The following is a 22,985-nucleotide window of genomic DNA, read 5'->3' on the forward strand; positions in this document are numbered from 1 at the left end:
TCCACTTACTGTATAGGTGCACTTTGTAGTTCTACAGTTACAGACTGTAGACCATCTGTTTCTCTGATACTTTGTTAGCCCCCTTTTACCCTGTTCTTTAGTAGTCAGGACCCCCATGGCCCCTCACAGAGCAGGTACTCTTTGGGTGGTGGTTCATTCTCAGCACCGCAGTAACACGTGGTGGTGTGTTAGTGGGTGTTGTGGTGGTATGAGTGGATCAGACACGGTATTGTTGATGGCATTTTGAAACACCGTGCCCACTCACTGTCCACTCTATTAGACACTCCTACCTTGTCAGTCCACTTTGTAGATGTAAAGTCAGAGACAAACACTTTGTGTTGGTCATCCTTCATCAGTGGTCACAGAACGCTGTTGGCTGGATATTTTTGTTTGGTTATTCTCAATCCAGCAGTGACATTGAGGTGTTTAAAAACTCCAGCAGCACTGCTGTGTCTGATCAACTCAGACCAGCACAACACCCACTAACACACCACCACAGTGTTACTGCAGTGCTGAGAAAGATCCACCACCCAAATAGCACCTGCTCTGTGAGGGGCCATGGGGGTCCTGACCACTGAGGAACAGGGTAAAAGGGGGCTAACAGAGTATCAGAGAAACAGATGGAATACAGTCTGTAACTGTAGAACTACAAAGTGCAGCTATATAGTAAATGGATTTGATAAACGTGGACAATGAGCGTAGAAACAAGAAGGAGGTCAAAATGTAATGCCTGATAAGTATACAAGCTAATTTGACATGCTTTTTACTAGCATAGTCTAGCTCTCATGCATGTGAAAGGAGGTCAGTAAATGATGATGAGAGGAATTTTAAAAAAGGAAAAAGAAAAAAAGATGCATTATTTGCATTAATGTGCAGCTCAGCAGATTAGGCTAAGCTGAAGCTGTGCTCAGTTTTGTCCCCTGTGAAATGGCAATAGTCTAGAGCACAGTCTCTTCACCACTGCATGTTGAGGAGAGTGGAGCTGCAGCACTTATCACAGATAGAGGAAAGACATTTTCTTCCTGACCATGAAGCCTATTCCATCATCCACGCCCCTTCCAAAAGGATAGTTTTCAGCCGTGGGTTGACAGATGTCGCTGTACACTGAACTGTTTATGAGTGTTTCATATCATACATCATCATGAGTTTCTCCCTACTCCTAGTCAAGCACTAAATAAAAAGGGGATTTGGATAAAGAAAACCTGCAGTGAGAGCTCAAGATGTATGGTGGCCAGTAGCCAGACACTCTTGGCAGGCATCTTTTTGACATTTCACTTAACTTTGTCAAGGCAATAGCTCCATTTTCATTTGACGCCTCTACCTTTGTCTCTTCCTGTCCCTTTTTTTTCTCACTGAGCTGCAAGCTGAACCCTAAAAGCCCAAGCCAGATATCGGTCTGCTCTGAGGTTTATCTCGCCTTAAGTGAAGTACTGAGCTCTGTGGGCCTAGCTCTGCAGACTAAGGATAATATACATAACTTGGCAATGTGGGGGTACAGCTGATCTTGGCGAATTGTGCCGAACCAGATGAATAAGTCCTTGATTCAGTGGGGTTTGGTGGTCTACAGATATCATAGATCATGTTACTGCAGCTGCACATGCAAACAATTTCAGGATTTTGTAACAGCTTCAGGAAAGTCACAGACTTCTGCAGAGTCTAGCCACCTCAAACAGTGAGAAGAGTAAGACTGGTTCTCCTAAAGAGCATTCTGATATTATGATTAGTTCTATAGGGGAAGGCAAGAGTTGGGAGGCCTGAATTCAGGGAACACTTATTTGAGTGAGGCCAGAGGGTCTGGTGTCAATTAGTGGTTTGGGGAACAGAGGTAAAATGAGGGGGAAGTAATGCTTTTGGGGAAGCAGAGATTACTTTTTTTTTAATTTTAAACTGAAAGCATCTTTGTGAGCATGTTTGTACACACACACACACACACACACACACACACATATTATATATACACAGACTATATTTCCAAACGTATTCACTCACCCATCCAAATCATTGAATTCAGTTGTTCCAATCACTTCCGTGGCCACAGGTGTATAAAACCAAGCACCTAGGCCTGCAGACTGCTTCTACAAACATTTGTGAAAGAATGGGTCGCTCTCAGGAGCTCAGTGAATTCGAGCGTGGTGCCATGATAGGACACCACCTGTGCAACAAGTCCAGTCGTGAAATTTCCTCACTACTAAATATTCCACAGTCAACTGTCAGTGGTAATTTAACAAAATGGGAGCGATTGGGAACGACAGCAACTCAGCCACAAAGTGGTAGGCCATGTAAAATGACAGAGCGGGGTCAGAGGATGCTGATCCAACTTTCTGCAGAGTCAATCACTACAGACCTCCAAACTTCACGTGGTCAGATTAGCTCAAGAACAGCACAGAGAGCTTCATGGAATGAGTTTCCATAGCCGAGCAGCTGCATCCAAGCCTTACATCACCAAGCACAATGCAAAGAGTCAAATGCAGTGGTGTAAAGCGCCAACACTGGATTCTAGAGCAGTGGAGACGTGTTCCCTGGAGTGACGATTCAAGCTTCTCCATCTGGAAATTCTCTGATGAATGAGTCTGGGTTTGGCGGTTGCCAGGAGAACGGTACTTGTCTGACTGCATTGTGCCAGGTGTAAAGTTTGGTGGAGGGGGGATTATGGTGTTGGGTTGTATTTCAGATGCTGGGCTCGGCCCCTTAGTTCCAGTGAAAGGAACTCTTAATGCTTCAGCAGACCAAGAGATTTTGGACAATTTCATGCTCCAAACTTTGTGGGAACAGTTTGGGGACGGTCCCTTCCTGTTCCAACATGGCTGCGCACCAATGCACAAAGCAAGTCCATAAAGACATGGATGAGTGAGTTTGGTGTGGAGAAACTTGACTGGCCTGCACAGAGTCCTGACCTCAAACCGACAGAACACCTTCGGGACAAATTGGAGTGGACACTGCGAGCCAGGCCTTCTCATCCAACATGAGTGTCTGACCTCAAAAATGCACTTCTGGAAGAATTGTCAAAAATTCATGTGAAGGCAGACGAGCGAATACTTTTAGAAATACAGTGTGTGTGTCATATATACACTGCTCAAAAAATAAAGGGAACACTTAAACAACACAATATAACTCCAAGTAAATCAAACTTCTGTGAAATCAACAACCCACACAAGTTGCTCAGGTGGTGCAGCTCATCCAGGATGGCACATCAATGCGAGCTGTGGCAAGAAGGTTTGCTGTGTCTATCAGCGTAGTGTCCAGAGCCTGGAGGCGCTACCAGGAGACAGGCCAGTACACAAGGAGACGTACAGGAGGCCGTAGGAGGGCAACAACCCAGCAGCAGGACCGCTACCTCCGCCTTTGTGCAAGGAGGAACAGGAGGAGCACTGCCAGAGCCCTGCAAAATGACCTCCAGCAGGCCACAAATGTGCATTTGCCTGCACAAACGGTTAGAAACCAACTCCATGAGGATGGTATGAGGGCCCGACATCCACAGATGGGGGTTGTGCTCACAGCCCAACACCACGCAGGACACAGATGAAAGCAGGTTCACACTGAGCACATGTGACAGACGTGACAGAGTCTGGAGACGCCGTGGAGAGCAATCTGCTGCCTGCAACATCCTTCAGCATGACTGGTTTGGCAGTGGGTCAGTAATGGTGTGGGGTGGCATTTCTTTGGAGGCCGCAAAGCCCTCCATGTGCTCGCCAGAGGTAGCATGACTGCCATTATGTACCGAGATGAGATCCTCAGACCCCTTGTGAGACCATATGCTGGTGCGGTTGGCCCTGGGTTCCTCCTAATGCAGGACAGTGCTAGACCTCATGTGGCTGGAGTGTGTCAGCAGTTCCTGCAAGATGAAGGCATTGAAGCTATGGACTGGCCCGCCCGTTCCCCAGACCTGAATCCGATTGAGCACATCTGGGACATCATGTCTCGCTCCATCCACCAACGCCACGTTGCACCACAGACTGTCCAGGAGTTGGCGGATGCTTTAGTCCAGGTCTGGGAGGAGATCCCTCAGGAGACCATCCGTCACCTCATCAGGAGCATACCCAGGCGTTGTAGGGAGGTCATACAGGTACGTGGAGGCCACACACAATACTGAGCCTCATTTTGACTTGTTTTAAGGACATCACATCAAAGTTGGATTAGCCTGTAGTGTGTTTTTTCCACTTTAATTTTGTGTGTGACTCCAAATCCAGGCCTCCACTGGTTAATAAATTTGACTTCCATTGATGATTTTTGTGTGATTTTGTTGGTATATGGCTGCTAATAACAGTTTGTTTTATTTGTATTTTTAGGTCTGTTGCCAAATCAAAAATATTACATTTATGTAACTTATAACTTGAGATGCGCTCCCATTTTAAGCTAAAATGTTATTTCACTTTCTCCTATATCATTCTTGAAGGCAGTTTTAAATCTTCAGCTTCAACAAAAAACCACAGCATATTTGTCAGTCCTGTCTACGCATTATTGAAATGGATAACATGCAAAAGTCTTTACTGACCATAAGATCAATAATGTTATAAACATGTGGTGCCACTTAGAAATGATTAAAGAACGTTTATGTAGGCAGCATCTGAACGCAGCCTTTTACAACACAGGAAAACATGCTGGAAATACATCAATCAGACATTACATTTTGACCACCTTCTTGCTCCTATGCTCATTGTCCATTTTGTCAGCTCCACTTACTGTATAGGTGCACTTTGTAGTTCTACAGTTACAGACTGTAGACCATCTGTTTCTCTGATACTTTGTTAGCCCCCTTTTACCCTGTTCTTTAGTAGTCAGGACCCCCATGGCCCCTCACAGAGCAGGTACTCTTTGGGTGGTGGTTCATTCTCAGCACCGCAGTAACACGTGGTGGTGTGTTAGTGGGTGTTGTGGTGGTATGAGTGGATCAGACACGGTATTGTTGATGGCATTTTGAAACACCGTGCCCACTCACTGTCCACTCTATTAGACACTCCTACCTTGTCAGTCCACTTTGTAGATGTAAAGTCAGAGACAAACACTTTGTGTTGGTCATCCTTCATCAGTGGTCACAGAACGCTGTTGGCTGGATATTTTTGTTTGGTTATTCTCAATCCAGCAGTGACATTGAGGTGTTTAAAAACTCCAGCAGCACTGCTGTGTCTGATCAACTCAGACCAGCACAACACCCACTAACACACCACCACAGTGTTACTGCAGTGCTGAGAAAGATCCACCACCCAAATAGCACCTGCTCTGTGAGGGGCCATGGGGGTCCTGACCACTGAGGAACAGGGTAAAAGGGGGCTAACAGAGTATCAGAGAAACAGATGGAATACAGTCTGTAACTGTAGAACTACAAAGTGCAGCTATATAGTAAATGGATTTGATAAACGTGGACAATGAGCGTAGAAACAAGAAGGAGGTCAAAATGTAATGCCTGATAAGTATACAAGCTAATTTGACATGCTTTTTACTAGCATAGTCTAGCTCTCATGCATGTGAAAGGAGGTCAGTAAATGATGATGAGAGGAATTTTAAAAAAGGAAAAAGAAAAAAAGATGCATTATTTGCATTAATGTGCAGCTCAGCAGATTAGGCTAAGCTGAAGCTGTGCTCAGTTTTGTCCCCTGTGAAATGGCAATAGTCTAGAGCACAGTCTCTTCACCACAAGCACAACACTACAGGTATTTATTTACACAGAATTTCGAATTACAATATTTAATCTTATTTTTATTGGAAAGAAACCCTTGAGGACTTTTTCAGGTCTAAAGCACGAGTGAAGCTTGATTTTTCAAGCTCTCTCTCAAAGATGCTTCTCGCAAACATGCAAGCTATAAAATATGGCTCTCATCTGATGGTGACAAGTTTGGTAATCTACCAAGTCCTACACTCTTGCCCCATGTACACAGAGTAGACATTCATGCACGCAAAACCCCTCCCTGCTGGTGCCAACGATGGGCCAACATAAAGGAAGTCCAGAAAAGTCCAGAGCTTCCTCTGAAGAACCCAAAGGTGACTACCCCACTGCTTTTTTGCTTTTTCCATTGACAGGATAACTTGGGAGGGGGAAAGTAATGAAAAGTGACTTCTCAGCAAGCACTAACATCAGTGTGTTAGCTTCATGTCACTCAGGTTCTTTTTTCTTTTTTATCCTCATCCAAGGTGTTTTTTTTTTTTTTTTTCAAGGAAAGCTAAAAAGAGTGGCTGTGACTTCAAGGGAATTCAGCACAGAAGGTCTCTTCTTGAAAAACATGCTTTCCAACTCTGGCTGGCTTTCTTGTACTTTGTAGCTGGGCCAACGGACCCAAGGGGAGGGGAGTGGTGTAATGCAAACGCAGAGACGTGGGGAGGACAGGGAGCTGGGAGCTTTTTGGTTCCACTTGCGTCAGCTCCAGCACGATCCATGCTCCGCCGAGCTTCGCCATGGCAGGATATATTATGTGTGTAAAACACACAGACTCAGTGCTGTACGTTATCTTTTGAGAGCACACCTACACACGTCTCTAAACATATATTACAGTCACAGCACACAAACCCAAACAGTGGTACAATAAACACCACACAAACAAACACACATACACAAACACACCCACATAGACCACAATGCTCAAGACACTACTGTAATCCTTTCATCTTCAAAGCTGTTTAAAGAAAAAGCAAAACAACTTTTCCAGGCTTCAAAAGAGAAAACAGAGGACACAAAAAGTAGCGCTTTCATTCTTTATCACTATCTTTGCGTTAAGATGAGGTGAGTTGATATGACAGGGATGTAAAACTGCAGGTTGCATAAGCAGAGTGAAGCAACATCTGGACTAGTGGATAATTGACTAGTTGTTGTCATGCTCACTATGAATGTGCTTTTTTTGCATTGAAAGAGTGGGTACACTTGTAGGGAAGTGTCAAAGAAACTGTGTTGAGGTATCAACTCTCCCCCGCTACTGTCAACAGAGGGAAAAAAGGAGGACCATTGGTGGAACAAGAGCAGCTCACTTTGCCCACCTCCCACACCTTTGCGTTACAATGTTCCTACAAAGCGCCTTTGTTCTCCCACGAGACAATCGAAAGCTCCAAAAAGGATTCCCACGGATTCTAAATGCGGCCCTCTTACTTGCTTTGGCATGAAGTGGTGCCAGCAGCCCTGCTGCTGCTGCGAGAGATTTTTTTTGTGCAGCCCTTTTCGCTTAAGCAAGCATTCAGTGGCTAAGATCGAAACAGAACAGTGACATTTCAAGTGACTGGACCACCAAGAGGGTGTGTTTTGGATCAGTGCTTTTAGGGTGTGTGTGTGTGTGTGTGCGCTAATGCATGAATACACCAAGAGGATCTGCTTTTAAAACGAAAACATTGAAAATGAGCAGATCAGCACTGCTGCATGCAGAGGGAGAGAAACAGAGAAACAAATAACATCTCCAAGTGATTCTCCTGTACAAGAAAATGGAAAAGGAACAAGTGACACGGAGCTCTACTCTACTGATGTTAGGCATGGGGCAGAAAAATAAGGAGGGATTAAAAAAAGAAAAGGAAAAAAAGATAACCCGGCAAACTGGCTCACACCAACCAATGTCCCATACAAAACCAGCTTTGGAAGAAAACACCCCATAATTTGGACAGAAGAACTTAAGTGCTAGAAAACCAACCACCATGGAAGTTGATTTGGCTACTGTGGCACATCCAACAAAAAAAGCAAGGTCTGAAGTAAGTCTCTGTTCATAGTCAGTAAAGCCCAGCACAGCGTATGACAAAAGCATATGCATGTGTGTATAATCATATGCATGCATGGAGCAGAGTATCAGCCTGTATATAGATGGGTGACAAATTAAAGGAAAATCAACCTAAAGTGTCTTAGTAAGAACCACCATGAACAGCTAGAAAGCTTATCAGTGCACCTTAACATAGATTCTACAAGTCTGAAACTGTATTGCAGGGATGCAATGCTGTCCTTTCAAAATTACTTCAGTTCCCTCAAAGGCTGCAGTATATAAGTGATATATAGTATTTAGTAGTAGAAAGTGGCCCATCATGCCCTGTGGATGGGGGCACTGTCATCCCAGAAGAGAATATGCTGAAGGAAGACTCATCTGACCATATCACTTTTTTCAACATCTCTATGAAGACGTTTTTTTCAACATCTCAATGCTTTTTACTCTACTGAACTCTCAAATGTGCATTCGTCTTTGTAATGAAAGCTTTAAGCACTGCAATTATACTACAATATCCCTTTCTATGCAATCGTACATGGACTATTCTTGCTGTCACTCTCTGATTACATCCTGAAAGGGCATTATCAGTAAACTGTGTAACATGTGCTCTTGTTTTTCCTTACATTTCACACTAATGCACAAGCATCACAGTCACTGAATGTGTGCTTTTAACTCCAATGTCCAACCATTTCTACTGATGTCATTCCCAGAGATCTAAATTCAGATGTCACTTTAGTCACTGTTCCTATTCAAACATTAATTAGTCTTTGTGACTGATGATCCTGCCATCCAAAACCTCTTTCAAAGCCACTTTGATGTTTCCCTCTTGCAATCTTGACACAAAAGCAAGGCCAGCTGGGCTCAGCATTTTTAAACATGCCGAAGTGAATGTCCAACTGTATCATGCCCACCTGTCTTGAAGCATCTACACTAGTTATGTTTCTCCATACATTTATTTCCTTTAATTTGTGACCCATGTGTATGTGTGCTTGTGAGAATCATGTTCACGTTTTCTTTCTGTCATTACTCACCTATGACCGCAGCTGTAAGCTGGCTCTTGCCTGACCCCAGACTATTTTTTGCCTCACAGATGAAGGTGGTGTTCACGCTCTCATCCACCTTTTGCACCAGCAGCCTGTTCTGATCCACTTTTGCTGTAGCTGGCAGGTTTCCCGACAGTCTGAGAACAGACAAACCAGCTTTCAGAGAAATGCTTGCCTAAGTTAGTTTCAAATCCACAGTAACTGGTTAATATAAGGGACTGCCAATAGAGTGATACCTGACATGTAACATTATTCTGATGCTTGAAAAGCAATAATTACTCATGAGAGGACGGTGATAGAGAACTAGAAAGGCCAAAATTCATTTAAAACATCTTGCGAAATAATATAAAATAACATTTACATGTGCTTTTATTCTTTTATACTGTCATCAACCAATGACTGTTATTAATGAGCAATTAGGCTTTGGAACAGCAAAAGCTGTTTGGACACACTGTCTGAAGAATCTTTTAAGTGTTCTGATGAGATGTAAAATGGAAAAAAGGAGAATTCATGCTATCCCCAGCTGAATTCTAGAGAAGCTCTGCTATAATATGACTCTCTTTTTTGCATGCAAATCACATGGTCAGCCTTTGGAACTTCCAGTCTGTAACATTATTTTGGGGGCTTGGGGAAACCTAAAAATAAGAAAGAACGCTGCTTATCTCACTAGTTTCTGAGGAAGGGAAAAAGAAATAACAAAATTCAAAATAAAATAAGGCTGCACATACTGATACTGGCACTTGAACACTGTATCAGTATCAGTGATGGGGATACTGATGCGTATGACCGATACCACAAAGCAATTTCTGATGTGGACACGTGCCACTGGGTGACGTGGGTATGCACTCCAGCAGACGAAACTTAACAATACGTCAGTGGTGTATGTTTACAAGCAGTAAAAATGCTCATAACAAAATCTGTAAGAATAGTATTTAATGGTAAGGCAATGGTTGAAGGTGATATACCGGTTGGAATTCTTCCTAAGGTATACATTTCACTGGCATGCCACATACAAGCCAGGTGATGTTAAAAAAAATAAAAATATAATAATAAAATGCAAGACCGCTAACAGGAGCTCTTGAGCTGAATGGCTGAGCCATACTCCTCTCAGTAATACCTCATCTCCCACTGCATAGTCAGTTAAAGTCTGAGTTAATGATAATCTAGTTTGTTACTGAGAAAGCGGCTGTCAGAGAGAAATATGGAAGGGCCTGCCGGTCTCTTGGTGTAATGATAGCCTTTAGCCTTAGTTTAGCTTTTAGGAAAGAACCACCTGCATCTCCATTGATCAGCCGTATCACACAGAGGCCTGTTCTTGTGGTCTGTTATCAAACAATCTGATAAATCCATTGAAAACCACTGCTACTGCTAGAACGAATGACTAACATTTACTAAGTTTTGTTTGCAAGTATTTTGTACAACAAAAAAAATTCACATTAACTGCAGTTGTTATCACATTTCAGTACCAGAATCAGAAGAGAAAAAACTGATACTGGTGCATCTGTACAATGAAACATATGGGACAATGTAAGGTATGGATCATCTCTGCTAAACAGAGCATGAAATTCAAGAGACAAAGATACATCTAATGTCTAACAAAATACCCGATAAAGTAACAGTACAAAAAAGGCAGTGAACATCTGTTGACGTCAAATGATTAACTGAATCTCACCCTGAAATTTACTTCATTTCTAGACTGAACTGACCATGCAAATCAGTAAAATCCATATGATTAGGCTACAATCACAGCTCCAATACCCTGGCATGAAGAAACTTGTGTAAAGCAATTCTGAATTTTAAAATACAGACTCTGCTAACATGACACCCCACTGGAATTTAAGTAATCTGTAGATAGCTGAAAGATTGCTGTTTACGGTGTCCTTAAAAGGGTATTGGTGAAAACGAAAGCAAGTACTTGTTGTTGTCTGACTCTTTTGTTTGGAAATATTTTAACAACTCTTTAACATAAGACCTGTAGACACTGTTGACATCAAACAAATAGTGACAGCTAAGTTCACAACCAAGTGCTTATCTGTGGATAAAACCTGTTTAGTACTTCTTTTACTTCACAAAATGTGTGCTGCTGTGGGATGAGTGACTGGACTAATGGCTGTGAAGTCAATTTATGCTTGGCCATGCGAAAAGAAAATCTGTCTCAGCAGCCAACCACATTTTGATAGCTTATAATAGACTGACTGATCATGCAAAGTAGATACATAACTTATGATTTAGCCAATCATGTTAGCTGTCCACAATTACTGGATAAAGGGAATGCACACAAAACTTCCCACTATCCTTAAACTTTCAATAAAATCTTAAAGCAAGCTTAAAGGGCTATGATCTTGGTTTCTCTTTAAGGTCACTTACGTTGTCCAAGTAAAATCAACGACCTTGGGATTGGCATCAGCATGGCAGGTCAGTGATGCATCGGTCCGTCCCATATACCAGTTATTATCATATCCCTCTATTCTGACAGTGGGGGGATCTGGAGGGGCAAAAAGAGGTCAGTGTCATTAGTATGTCACTGAAGATCTACAATGTATGGAACGCAGAGAGAGTGAATCGCACAAAGAAAGAAAAAGGGAGACAGTGAGGGAGAGAGATGGGAGGGTGAGAAGAGGAAAAAGAGAGAAGCTTTCATGTCTTCAGCTTAGATGGACTTAGTTGGAGTGATTATGTGCAGCTGAGGCTGGAAAAGGATAACTGAGATACTAAAGATGGCCCAAACGTACACTGACCTACAAAAATGCAGCAGAGCCAAAATAAAAAAAGGAAACGAAAAGTGGGGGCTAAAATTCAGTCTGATATGCAAGATGAAACGATAGAAAGAATATACAAAAAGGCTAAAGATTCATAATATAATCTTACACATGTTTTAGTGTTTATCTTAGTATTTATATGTTTAGAATATCACATTTTTTAAATAAATACAAATAATACTAACATAATAAGTAGTAATTTTATATCTATGAACGTGTTCATTAACTATTTCCAGACCTCTCTTTGTGGCAGCTCAGCGTTATTACATTTATTATCTAATAGTAATAGCTAGTCAATCCCACTTATTAAGTTAAATCAGATGGAAGATGGAATTAAAGTTTCTACAATACTGTACATTTCAGACCTATGCATGATCACAAGTCGTCACACTGAATGAATAAAAAATAAAATAAAATAATAAAACACAAGTGTATGTGTGTGTGTGTGTGTCTTACACTGGACCACCAGCTTCATGGGGAAGGTCTGAGGCCGATCCTGTGTGCGCTGGCTGATCATACAGGTGATGTCTCGGCCGTTGTCAGTGGATGCTGGGGCCATGCGGTACTCGCTCTTGACCGTCACCGTGCCATCTGATTCAGCCTGAGACGTGCTGTTGTACTCACCCATGGCACCAGTCACCCATGTGACTGTGGCAGCAGGCTTCCCCTGCAGTGCCTCACAGCGTGCCACCACGACCTTGGCACTGCCAGCCTGCACCACAACCGGGGTGGCTGAGTTTTTAGGCTTGGCTGAGGGAGAAAGAGAAGGAAAGGAATAAGGAGAGAGGGCAAGAGGGCTGAATGTTGATGTGACTGCATAATGTGGCTTTCACTGTTACTAATCAAATTTGATGTTATTTATTAAACAAGCTAATTGGAAAGCTAAAAATAGAGCGTAATATAAAAATCAGAAATGCCACAAAATGCTGGATGAGATAGCAGGGGAAATTAAGAATGAATGAATCACAACAAATCCAGCCTAAAATATCACAGAACTGCAGCACTACATAATATAAAGCAGAAAGTGTTAATATCACAAGATAACAAATCGTCACATGTAGCCTAAAAATACATATGAACAACAAGTACAATCATATTACACTTTTTGTGTGACAGTTTTATATCAGTCAAACAAGAGTTGGAACTGATGAAGTATACAATAAAGCGACTAGTGATGCTGCTAGTTTCATCAGAACTACCATGAATATTAGAAGGTGCCAGATTTTGATCCCTTTTCCAGACTGTTCTTAACAAACGTTCTTGCTCTCTATAGATATGGTGTCATTTAAATTTAAGAAAAATAACACTAATTAAGAGATTTACACTAATTAGGAGATTTAAGTTGCAAATGAACTCTCTGTGTAAAAGGGAATCGTTTGTGCTTCACAAAGACATTTATTTTTAAGGTTTGTAATGAAAATGCTGTGACTAGATGGATGCCTAAAAATATATTTGCAACAATGAGTCAAAAGTAATGTGGTTGGCAACATGCACAATTTAAGTGTTTTTGATCTTTCAGGACTGAGAGCTCTGATATGAGGTAAAGTTAAGCTTGTAAGAAAAAAAATGAGTCAAGCTTTCAGCTCTTTGAATGCTCTGAATGTTATTTTTATTGCAAAAAAAACCCAAAAAACCCACTAGATTTAATCATATATGGGCTGAAATTGAAATCCATGACAGATAAGACTATTTTTAAAGTGTATTTCAATGTGAAAATGCACAAGAAAACAAACAAACAAAAACCCTAGGGCTCCCCCAGTAAAAACTGACTATTTGCACCCCTGGTCATACTAATAGCAATGAATTACTAATAGCAATGTAAGCCAGAGTGCAGTTTGAACATGGTTCTTTTCAGCGGCATCTTAAGTGACAGATTTCACCATATAACTCACTAAAGTGAAGTAGTTTTTAGAGAAAATGAAATGAAAACATCAGATTGCTATCCGTACCAGTCGATACTCAGGGATTCAGTACCAGCACTGGAAATGAAAATGTAGCACCTCTAAACAGGGTGGCAAAAACTGCAAACAAGGTACATCTGACATTTCAGCCAAACACCTGAACTCTCACCTCACTACAGACTACTTGTACATGATAGGCATTGTAAATGCACACTCTGCAACCACACACTAAACAAACACAAACAGAGATCTACAAAACTAAAACTGACACAAAAGAAGAAAAAAGAAAGTGGAGGACAGAAGAGAGAGAAAAATAGAAGAAAAGAAACAGATGGATAGGAACTTGGAGATCAAAAACATTTCAGAGCAAGAAATAAGAGTTTTTGTGTCGACACACAAGCCAACAATGTACACAGAGTTTATGAAACAAAAGATGAAGAACATAAGACGGCGCTTAACAAGCAGTCAGATCACTTTGTCGAGGCAGTGCTGATTCACTCTGAGCCTTGGGCTGATGATAGCAGTGGCTTAGTCACTGAAATGATGAAGCTGGTTAATGGGATCCATTAACATTAAAACAGATGGCAGACAGGCTGCAGTTAGCAGAGGTAACAGGAAGCATCATAGCCAAAATCCAGCCCTGGGTCTGTACTCGCAAAAACATTTCAGATGATGAGGGCTTCTGGGGGTATTTTATCAAACAGGCCTTCTCAGTGAGCTGGTATCTAAAGCCAAAATAATAGACTCTACAAATGAAGCGGTATGTGACGGTACAACTGCAAGGCTTGGCTCAAGCTAATGGGCAAAATGAGAAAGTTCACTTCTCATGAAAGAAGCACTTAGGTGTGAACAGATTTGCCCCCTTCTTGACAACAAGTGAGCTTTAAGCTGTAGCACAGTAATAACAGCTTAGGAGCATTTTATTATTAATCCACTTTGAACAAAAGACAACACTGTAACAATGCAACAATACTCGGGTAAACTGGTAGAGTGTAAGATTAACAAGTTTTATGGCTAAAATTTAAGATCATAGATCCTACAGTTAGATTTAACTGCGTCTCAATTAGGTAGTTTAGACTTAGCCAATTAGTTATTTAGTAGTTATTTAGTCATCTGAGATAGTTTGTTAATTTGTTGGCCTCTGAATAAATTGATGTTTTGTAAGCAACTTACCAAGCATGATGAGTGTGGTGGTTCCCTGTTCGTTACCACTAGGGTACGTGGCGTACTCACAGGTATACCTGCCAGCATCGGACATCCTCACACTGTCAATTCTAATAGAGGGGTACTCCAGGGAAGCTTGGGTGAACTGGACACGGCCCTTAAAGGCTGACTTGGGGAAACTCTCACCATACGTCGGGTGGAAAACCGCTATGTTCTCCCTGTGGCCCTCAGTTGCTTCGAAGATCCATGACACCTGAGAGTCAAAAACAATTCTGAAAGAGCTAGCAGAATATTCAAAATCTGCTGACATCAACAAGCACTTCACTACAGTCACAATGTACAAAGGAACCGACACATTCCTCACCCTTACTAGCATTTACATACGACTTAATTCAGCTGCAGTCATTTTAAACACTATCTTCTCTTACTGATCACTTTATTAAAGCATTTTTTCCATGGAGCAGTGTGTTAGTATCACAGATACTAATCTGACCTGAAAACTACCCATACCCTGGCTAAATACCCATGTCCACTTCCCACTGCACAACAGAACTGTGCAAGTAGGCGAGGTTTACTAGAGGCTGTCTTTTAGTCTGCATTAGGTTTTGTCTTTATCTTGACTCATCATTGATGATGAACAAGTAAACCGGTGACGATGTGTAAAAGGCAATGACCCCCGTTTTGGTTTAAGAAGTTAGAGAGAATTAGAGAGGATTAATGTACTGTTAGGCACCCTGTAAACAAGGTGTTTCACGTTGATGAAGTGTGTGGGCACATATCCCAGTAGTCAGTTTTTTTTCTGTTTAGGGGGTTTGTAAAGAAGCTGCCTATTTGTTCCCTCTGCTATGCTCTGTGACGCTAGCTCTATCTACACTACGGCTCGCCTCCTTCTATGTGCATTATTCTCAAATTAAGTGTACCTTTAGTGAAAGTAATCGAAAAAATAAATGCTTTGTGCTTCAGCTTCCGTATGACTTGCTGCAGTGTAACACCTAAGCATAAAAAAAAAAAATACTCGGAGCTGCACAGCTAGCTTTCAAATGGAGAGGTTTTCTGATTCCCATCTATCGCCAGGAAACAGAATCAGAAAAAGGTAATAAATAATACTGAATAATATGTAGACATAATGTTTAATTGACTTTTACTGTTAAGACCACCAAGTTATAATGGGGCCTTTAAAAGGCTGTGGTAGACTAAACTCACTGTCTCTGCTATGTGTGATTTACAGAGAAAAACTTGCAGTATTTTTTAACTTCCGTGTCCCAGTGTTTAGCTGAATATATGAAAATGCTGCTGTAACAATGGAAAACGGAAAGTCCTGTTTTTTAATACGGAAAGTACATAGCTTTAAAAATCACTTGAAGTTCCTCTAGCAGGGAGTAGTATTGCAACACAATTAACCATAATTCTATAACAAAAATAGGTGAAGTAGTTCTTCTAAGGATGTCGGGTTAACATGTGAGTACTTTTTCAACATTACCTCTTTGTTGGCCCCAGGTTGCTGTCAGATATATTACGTATTATATATTACATATATATGTGTGTGTGTGTGTGTGTGTGTGTGTGTGTGTGTGTGTGTGTGTGTGTGTGTGTGTATACTAGCTGAAAATGGTCCAGCCCTAAATAATATCTTCCACTGATGGTTGGGCTACAGGGTGACAAGTTGTACAGCAACAAGCAGATGGACTACAATCATTACTGCTCAGAGTGCACCTTGTTGACGTTGGCCTGCTAAATAAACTGAAAAATCTGTGAATGCCCATATATATCTTTGCAGCACAATGGACTGAAACGGCAACTTCTGAATGTATACAGCATCACTAATTGACTCATTGAGTCACGTAATGCAACAGGGTCACTGAATTACAGACTGACTAAAATACGAAGTGACAGACTCCATTACTGACTGGCTGACTTTTTCTCAAGCTGACTGCCTTGCACTTACTTACTAAATAATGAACTTTCACAGTAATTGACTACATGAGTAATGCTGGCAGTACCTGTGTGAGTTTAGTGCTTCCTGGGTTGGTGAATTCACAGCGCAGATTAACAGATTCATTTGGATAGGCCTCCACCTCAGGCAGCACCCGCACACGCTGACTCCGAACCACTGCAGGGGAAGAAGGATGAACATTAGGCATCCCAGACACAAATCTGGAGTAAATCAGAACCACACTCAAGATCCTTGCTCACATACACACCTCATTCTCTCACTAATCACATCCACATTGCTGTGCTCAAATGAGTCCACGCTTTGGCTTCTGTGATGACTCAATCAAAGAAGCCAGCAAGTGCAGCTTCAGACTTGTTAGAAACTCATTAGAAAAACATAAGCGCACTCCTGCCTTACATTTGGTAATTAAATGTAGCCCATGGACTACCACAGCAGATGAGATTTTATTTTGTTTTGACCACCTGAAAATGGAAAAGGACAACTGAAGGGGTTTTAATTATCTCTTGTAAATTTGCAGTTTGCATCTTTTGAGCATATAATATTCGTCTTAAGAATGTTTTTATTACACTTAGCAATATAATTATTTGGCCTTAGTGTCTCTGTAATGCTTATGGCACATTTCTTGAGAGAGACGTTGTGGCATGAGATAAGGACGTGTTTATGCCCATCTCTAATCCATCCTACCAGGTATGCCGACGGCCTATGGTACAGGAGTTGGAACTGGGTTTTTCCGTCATCGTTTAACTGGGTGAAAGGTAACTAGTCATCATTTAACCAGGTGAAAGGTGACCATTCAGGACTGAGAGGACAGAGTTTTGATTTATGATGAATCAAATATTATATATGTAGATTGTCTAATTTACAAATACATTTGCATAAACATGTAACTGCTTTGAGCAAGTCTGTGTTAGAGGGGACAACACCTGTAGGTGCTCTCATCTCCCACCACTCTCTCGCTCTCTCTCTCTCTCTCTCTCTCTCTCTCTCTCTTTCACAATCAAACACACTTCTTTTAGACTCAGACAGCACCGATGTTCAATATTCAGTGAGTTTCACAGATCTAATAACAGGGTCAGCTTTTTTCCCCCTCTCATGTGATCAGAACTATAATCAGAGTGGAAACTGATCATTTCTGCTCAGACATTTTACATAGAGGCACAGTGATCTGTACTTTAGGCTATGTTTAGAAAGTATAAGCAACAATCAAACAGCGTAAGAAAAAAAGAAATCTAATTTGACTCCAAAATGAGCCATATAATCAGTGGACATGGGCTTAATGCTTTTCACCCCCTACACTCAATTTCACAAAACCAAGGCAGCCCTAATTAATTAGTGTGCATGTTCATGCAGAAAAAAATCCTAGCCTATAACACTTTTGATTAGTTTCTGTTAAACCCAAGATGGAGTGGATACTGTCCAGTGCATATTTTTGAATAACAATGCAACTCCTAGTGTAGAGGAAGATCTAAAAGAGTAAAATCATTACTTACTATATGAATGCAATTTGTATTATACTGTAATATTAGTGTTTTTGAGAAAAGCCAATGTTTAGCCTAATTTTAAGTCTGATGTAGAGCTGCAACAATGAACAACAACAAACTTTTTGCGTTCTATCAACATCTGTAATCGCATGCACACAAGGCATAGTGTTCTTTGTTGTGAATTACTTAACGCTTGTTGTGAATGTCACAGCACTAGAATCGTGCAACAAAACATCACTACTGTAAACAAAGATTAAGTTTTGTGAGTGAATTTTTATGTTAGTATTACAGATCTTGCTGGTAAATCATCCAAATCATGTGGTGTTCAAAAGATGACCGCAGTAGCCCTACATACATACACACTGGCAATACATCTCCAGGCCCAATTTTACTTTCATTTACATACATCTTTTATAGTAATATATATTATTCATTGTCACATATCAGCCTTTGCTCAGTAAAAAATGGCCTGTTTAAACCTAAGAGATAAAATTCTCTTAAACCTAAAATAATTATGGCTGTTTTGGTAAATAAAACCACTTGCTATAAGTGGATCTCATGAAAAAGTAAAAGTTTAATTCATCCAACTGCTGTTTAAATATTAACGAATGCTGAATTGTGAATGCAGCCTCGAATCATGAAGAGAGCATGTCGTACTGTATCCATAGAGTACTTTTTCTGCACCAGATTAGGAAGAGTAGTGTGAGCAGCAAAGAGTGAGATGTAGAGGTTAAAATAAACCACCTCTGTTCTGCTCTAAGAGTTTCCATTGCAGGCTCATGTAGCAAAAGGCACAAGGGATCTCCCTGAGCTACTGGAGTCAAAGGCCATCAAACAGCATGAGGGCTACTGCAGGAGTGCACTCAATGCACTGACTCCATCAGCCACCAGCTCAGTCATCGCTACAGCATGTGGGAGCACACACAAACACCACTTGCTGTAACCAACCAGTGGACAAATATGTTTAAACAAAAGCAGACCTTCAACTGTGTTCAAACCAATGGGTAGATTAGATAAATATACTGTACAAAATAATAGTCATCTATGCCTGAACTGGATCATACATTTTTTTCAAGTTTTCAAGTGCATCAAACTAAGAAGATGAATAATATACTTTTCAAAAACTTGACTCTAATTAAAGCTATTCAAAGACCTCCTTCTGCAGCACCCTCAGAAGACAATAAAAGAAAAACAAGTACATACTTAACTCATGTTGAAAGCCCTGGGCTGCATCAAATGAAAACGTATTTAAAACAAGCGCACACAGATACATAAAAGCAGGAACAACAGAAAATGACATCTAAGTCTTAACAATCAAATATAATATCACATTTTCCAGCATGCAGTGTGTCCACTGCCTTCATTACAGCTTCCATTCTTTTCAAGGGGCATTCAGTTTTTCAAGGATATTTTCCCACACCTCCGAATTTCAGTCTCAGAAGCTAGGTTGCATTTCTGCTTCTCACCATCCAACTAATCCTAAACACATACAATAATATTGAGGTCTGGACACTGGAGTGGTCAATCCATTGTTATAAGAACAGCAGCAGCTTCTTCCTTCATTTACATACTTTCTTCTTTTGTGTTTATTTCCTTTTCTCGGAAACAGCTTCCTGACAGCTACACATCTTTTCAGACCCATAGTGGTGTCTCGTCTTCTAATAATTTAAGGATGGACAGAAACACCTGTGAATTTTTTCCAGAACTTAAGCGGAGCTTACTTAAGTGGAGATTAATTTGAACTCCTTTTGATTTTCCCTTCACTTATGCAAGTGGCTTTCTTATGTCTAACCTGCTCAGAAATACCTCCTGAAAAATGACCTCCTTGATAAACGCGTAGTTTAAATAAATGAGCGGTGGTCTCTGACTTTTGTACAGTACTGCAGAATTTAATTTTTAGGTAAAAACAAAATAACCCTCTGCAGTAAAATAAAGCTCTGCCAGCCGATTTTAAATGCTGGAGTAAATATATAACAGCTACATCAGTCTAGCCAGTAGCTAGTAGCTAGTGAAACGGCAATAGCATGAGAATCGAACATTCTGAGACAAATGGACTTATTTTCCTGCCAGTGATGTAAGAAAAATGGAAGAAAAGCAGCTGTAACTGAGCTAAAGCGGAAAGCAGAGCAAAGCTAGTCTGAGTTTTCGTTTTCTTTGTGTTTTTTTTTTTTAGCCTACACTGGGTCATTAGCACTTGCTGAGACATATTTACAGCCAAGATGGTAAAATGTTGCTTTAATAAATGGAGATAACAGTTCTAATGTTATGTCGCTCCCCAGATGGGCTGATTTTTTCGAAAGGATAAAATGGCTCTTCTTAACATTTGCATTGCCGACCCCAGCCCTAACTCTACAAAGATTTTTCCACCATCAGCCTGAACACATTAAATTAATGCACAAATATGGCTGACCTTTAATTTAACATTGTTCTTTAGAGGGGCATTTCCTCCCATTTCCCCATACTGTATGTACACACTGAGAGGAACATAGTTGCACAGTGAATCCATTTTGGCACATATTCCACCACTGCATTAAACTCTAAATGACCCCACATTTGCAAACCCCAGAGAGTTCACAGTTAATATTATGCAGCTTGAACAGTGAGTGATATGTGCCAGCAGAGCAGAAAAGCAAATGTTATCTAATGACAGGGTGAAGCCTTTGGTGTTATGAAGAATATGAAATTATTGGGAATCTAGCAAACTTGGGACAAAGTGTGAATACAATCTGTGTGTTTCTGAGTGCTTCTGCTCTGTAAGATGTGTGGTTTTTGAGAGTTTACACATGCAAAAAGCAGAAACTGCAGGAAATATACATATCTATACATATGGAAATAGTGAGCTGGGTTGCATTATGTCTACAGAGCAAAGTGAAACAGCCTGGCTGTGCAGTTAAGCTTTCTGTTCTTTAGCAGGAACTATGATCACTCTTTAAAAAGAACAGACCAAACACATTGGGGTCATAAAGTGGTCACACTTTACTTCTCAAAAGAACATTATAACAGGCTACAGGAGGGAAATCAGTTCAAAACATCTATTTCATTCTTATTTTACATTACCATTTATTCATATAATGCCATTTAAAATTATTTGTACAGCTTAACATTGAACAGGCATTCAGATCTGACAGAGAAGTATGAAGAGAGACCAGCATTAATATTTGAAATCATGACAGATTAAAAGAAAAACATTGTGACAAAAAGATCTGATAGATGGGCAAACGAGTTAAATTTGCTGAGTGTTATATATAAGAACAGGGTCGTTTACAATCGCTTATGTGACTAATGTGGCCCAGTTTTGGTTAAGATTGAGTCAGTAAGATTGTATTTCCATTCCATTGCCCTCATTAGACACTGCTTGAGTTTTTAACTTTTATCATATTTAAATGTTGAAACTGTTAGTGAGATTCTCTCTGAAACTGTATCCTAAAGCCATGTTCCTTATTTAGAGTCTTCTGTAATGATTTCCACTCCTCTCTGCAAGCCCCCACCCCTCCACCCCTCACACGCCATACTTCAGGCACCGAATTATCAGTTCTTATAACGGCTCTACTCAAAAAATATTCAATTTGTTCGACTTCTCAAATACTCCAAATGAGAAACATGCCATACATTTCGAAACATGTTGTGCAGTAATCACTCACTGATAGGGGGATACATATTGTTATGGGGGGAAAAATAGAGAAAAGCTGAAAAATAATTAAATAAAGAGTCCAGGGGACTAGTGTGAGGGTCTGAGGGAATATCTGCTTATGTGCATGCGTCCACTTATGTGCTGCTCACTGCTATAATGTGAAGGCCATTCATAGTGTGAGTCAGCCAGTGAGGCAGAATTTCCCCCTGAAGGAACATAATGGCCTGTCAGTCCAGCACCACCGAATAAGATGTCAAGAGATGCAGTACATCAGCTCACTCCTCTCTCTCATGTCTGCATTCTTCTCATTCCCCATATTTTTTCTGATTTACCTCACATTCATTCCAAATCCCATTCTCCACATCAACCACCTGTCCTTTCCGCTCCCTTACCTCTTCCCACCAATGCCTTCTCTTTATTATGTAATGCAATGACTGAACGTTAATTGTACTCCCTTTTCTCAGGCTTATTCATAGTGGGCAATCAGAGACACCTGCATGAAGCAAGGGATAGTGAGGGAACAGAAAATGGAAGACATTTGCATTTATACAAATACACACCACTCGCTCAAGCGTTGATATTCCAGTCCTGATTTTGCTATTTGCTGTGATTAAAACATAGCGGCATGCCAGCACTTCACAAAACAGTTGGCGTGTCTGTGCACCAGTGATAGGCTTTATTTAAGGATGACAAAAAAAGTGCAGGCATGCCAGCATGTCGTCTTTAGATTATTATTTTTTTTAAATAAAAAAACAAAGGCGCTATGAAGAACAAGCAGCACCGTCACTTAAAGGATTTCATCTTCTGTTTATGCATTGAAGCTTCAAGTCTCATAGCATCTTATAGTCTAAGGTTTTTCTTATCTTAAAACTAGGGAGGGGGGAGACTGATACCACAGAAATGAATACTTTGGAAATGACTCATTTTGCACTGAGCAACTATAAATAGTACAGATAACAAAGGCTAACTTGTGAAAGTGTAAGCTGACAATTATGAGATCTTTTCACTGCTTTCATATTGAACAGTCACCATTCTAAGCAGTATCTATGCAACACCTAATGTGGCCTCGTTTTAAAGGGTGGCTTATAGGGAATGGCCAAACATAAAAAAGGCAAGAAACATTGCTGGCAGAAAACATGGTAAAAGAGAAAACAGCACCCTTACCAAGCATTACCAGGCCTTTCGGTGTATACATGGGCTTCTAAACTATGAAAGGACAGTCTCTGTCTACGTAGATTCTAAAACTGCCATTTTCGCTGTGCTCCAAGAGCTATGCTGCAGTCTACAGAGAGGTAGGTCCTCGGGAGGGCAGTAAGAAATTCTGACGTGCTTTTTATCGCTCTGAGAGTGCAGAGATGAACGTATTCATCGAGCAGTAACTGTTAAGT

The 22,985-nt window shown here is 40.7% G+C and overlaps 1 protein-coding gene across 3 annotated transcripts in view; it reads right to left on the bottom strand.

The window, feature by feature from the left end:
• Nucleotides 1-22,985, bottom strand: part of pvrl2l (PVR cell adhesion molecule related 2 like) — a 185,688-nt gene that overhangs the window by 92,565 nt on the left and 70,138 nt on the right. For all 3 annotated transcript variants that reach the window (XM_037538484.1, XM_017708498.2, XM_017708497.2), the window contains exons 2-6: nucleotides 16,532-16,641; nucleotides 14,541-14,784; nucleotides 11,923-12,216; nucleotides 11,075-11,192; nucleotides 8,696-8,844 (exon numbers count right to left, since the gene is read on the bottom strand). In XM_037538484.1, coding sequence (XP_037394381.1) covers nucleotides 8,696-8,844; nucleotides 11,075-11,192; nucleotides 11,923-12,216; nucleotides 14,541-14,784; nucleotides 16,532-16,641 — 915 coding nt within the window. The remainder of the gene's footprint in view (nucleotides 1-8,695; nucleotides 8,845-11,074; nucleotides 11,193-11,922; nucleotides 12,217-14,540; nucleotides 14,785-16,531; nucleotides 16,642-22,985) is intronic.

The sequence above is a fragment of the Pygocentrus nattereri genome, chromosome 1, assembly GCF_015220715.1.
Source record: "Pygocentrus nattereri isolate fPygNat1 chromosome 1, fPygNat1.pri, whole genome shotgun sequence".
NCBI classification, from domain to species: Eukaryota; Metazoa; Chordata; class Actinopteri; order Characiformes; family Serrasalmidae; genus Pygocentrus; species Pygocentrus nattereri.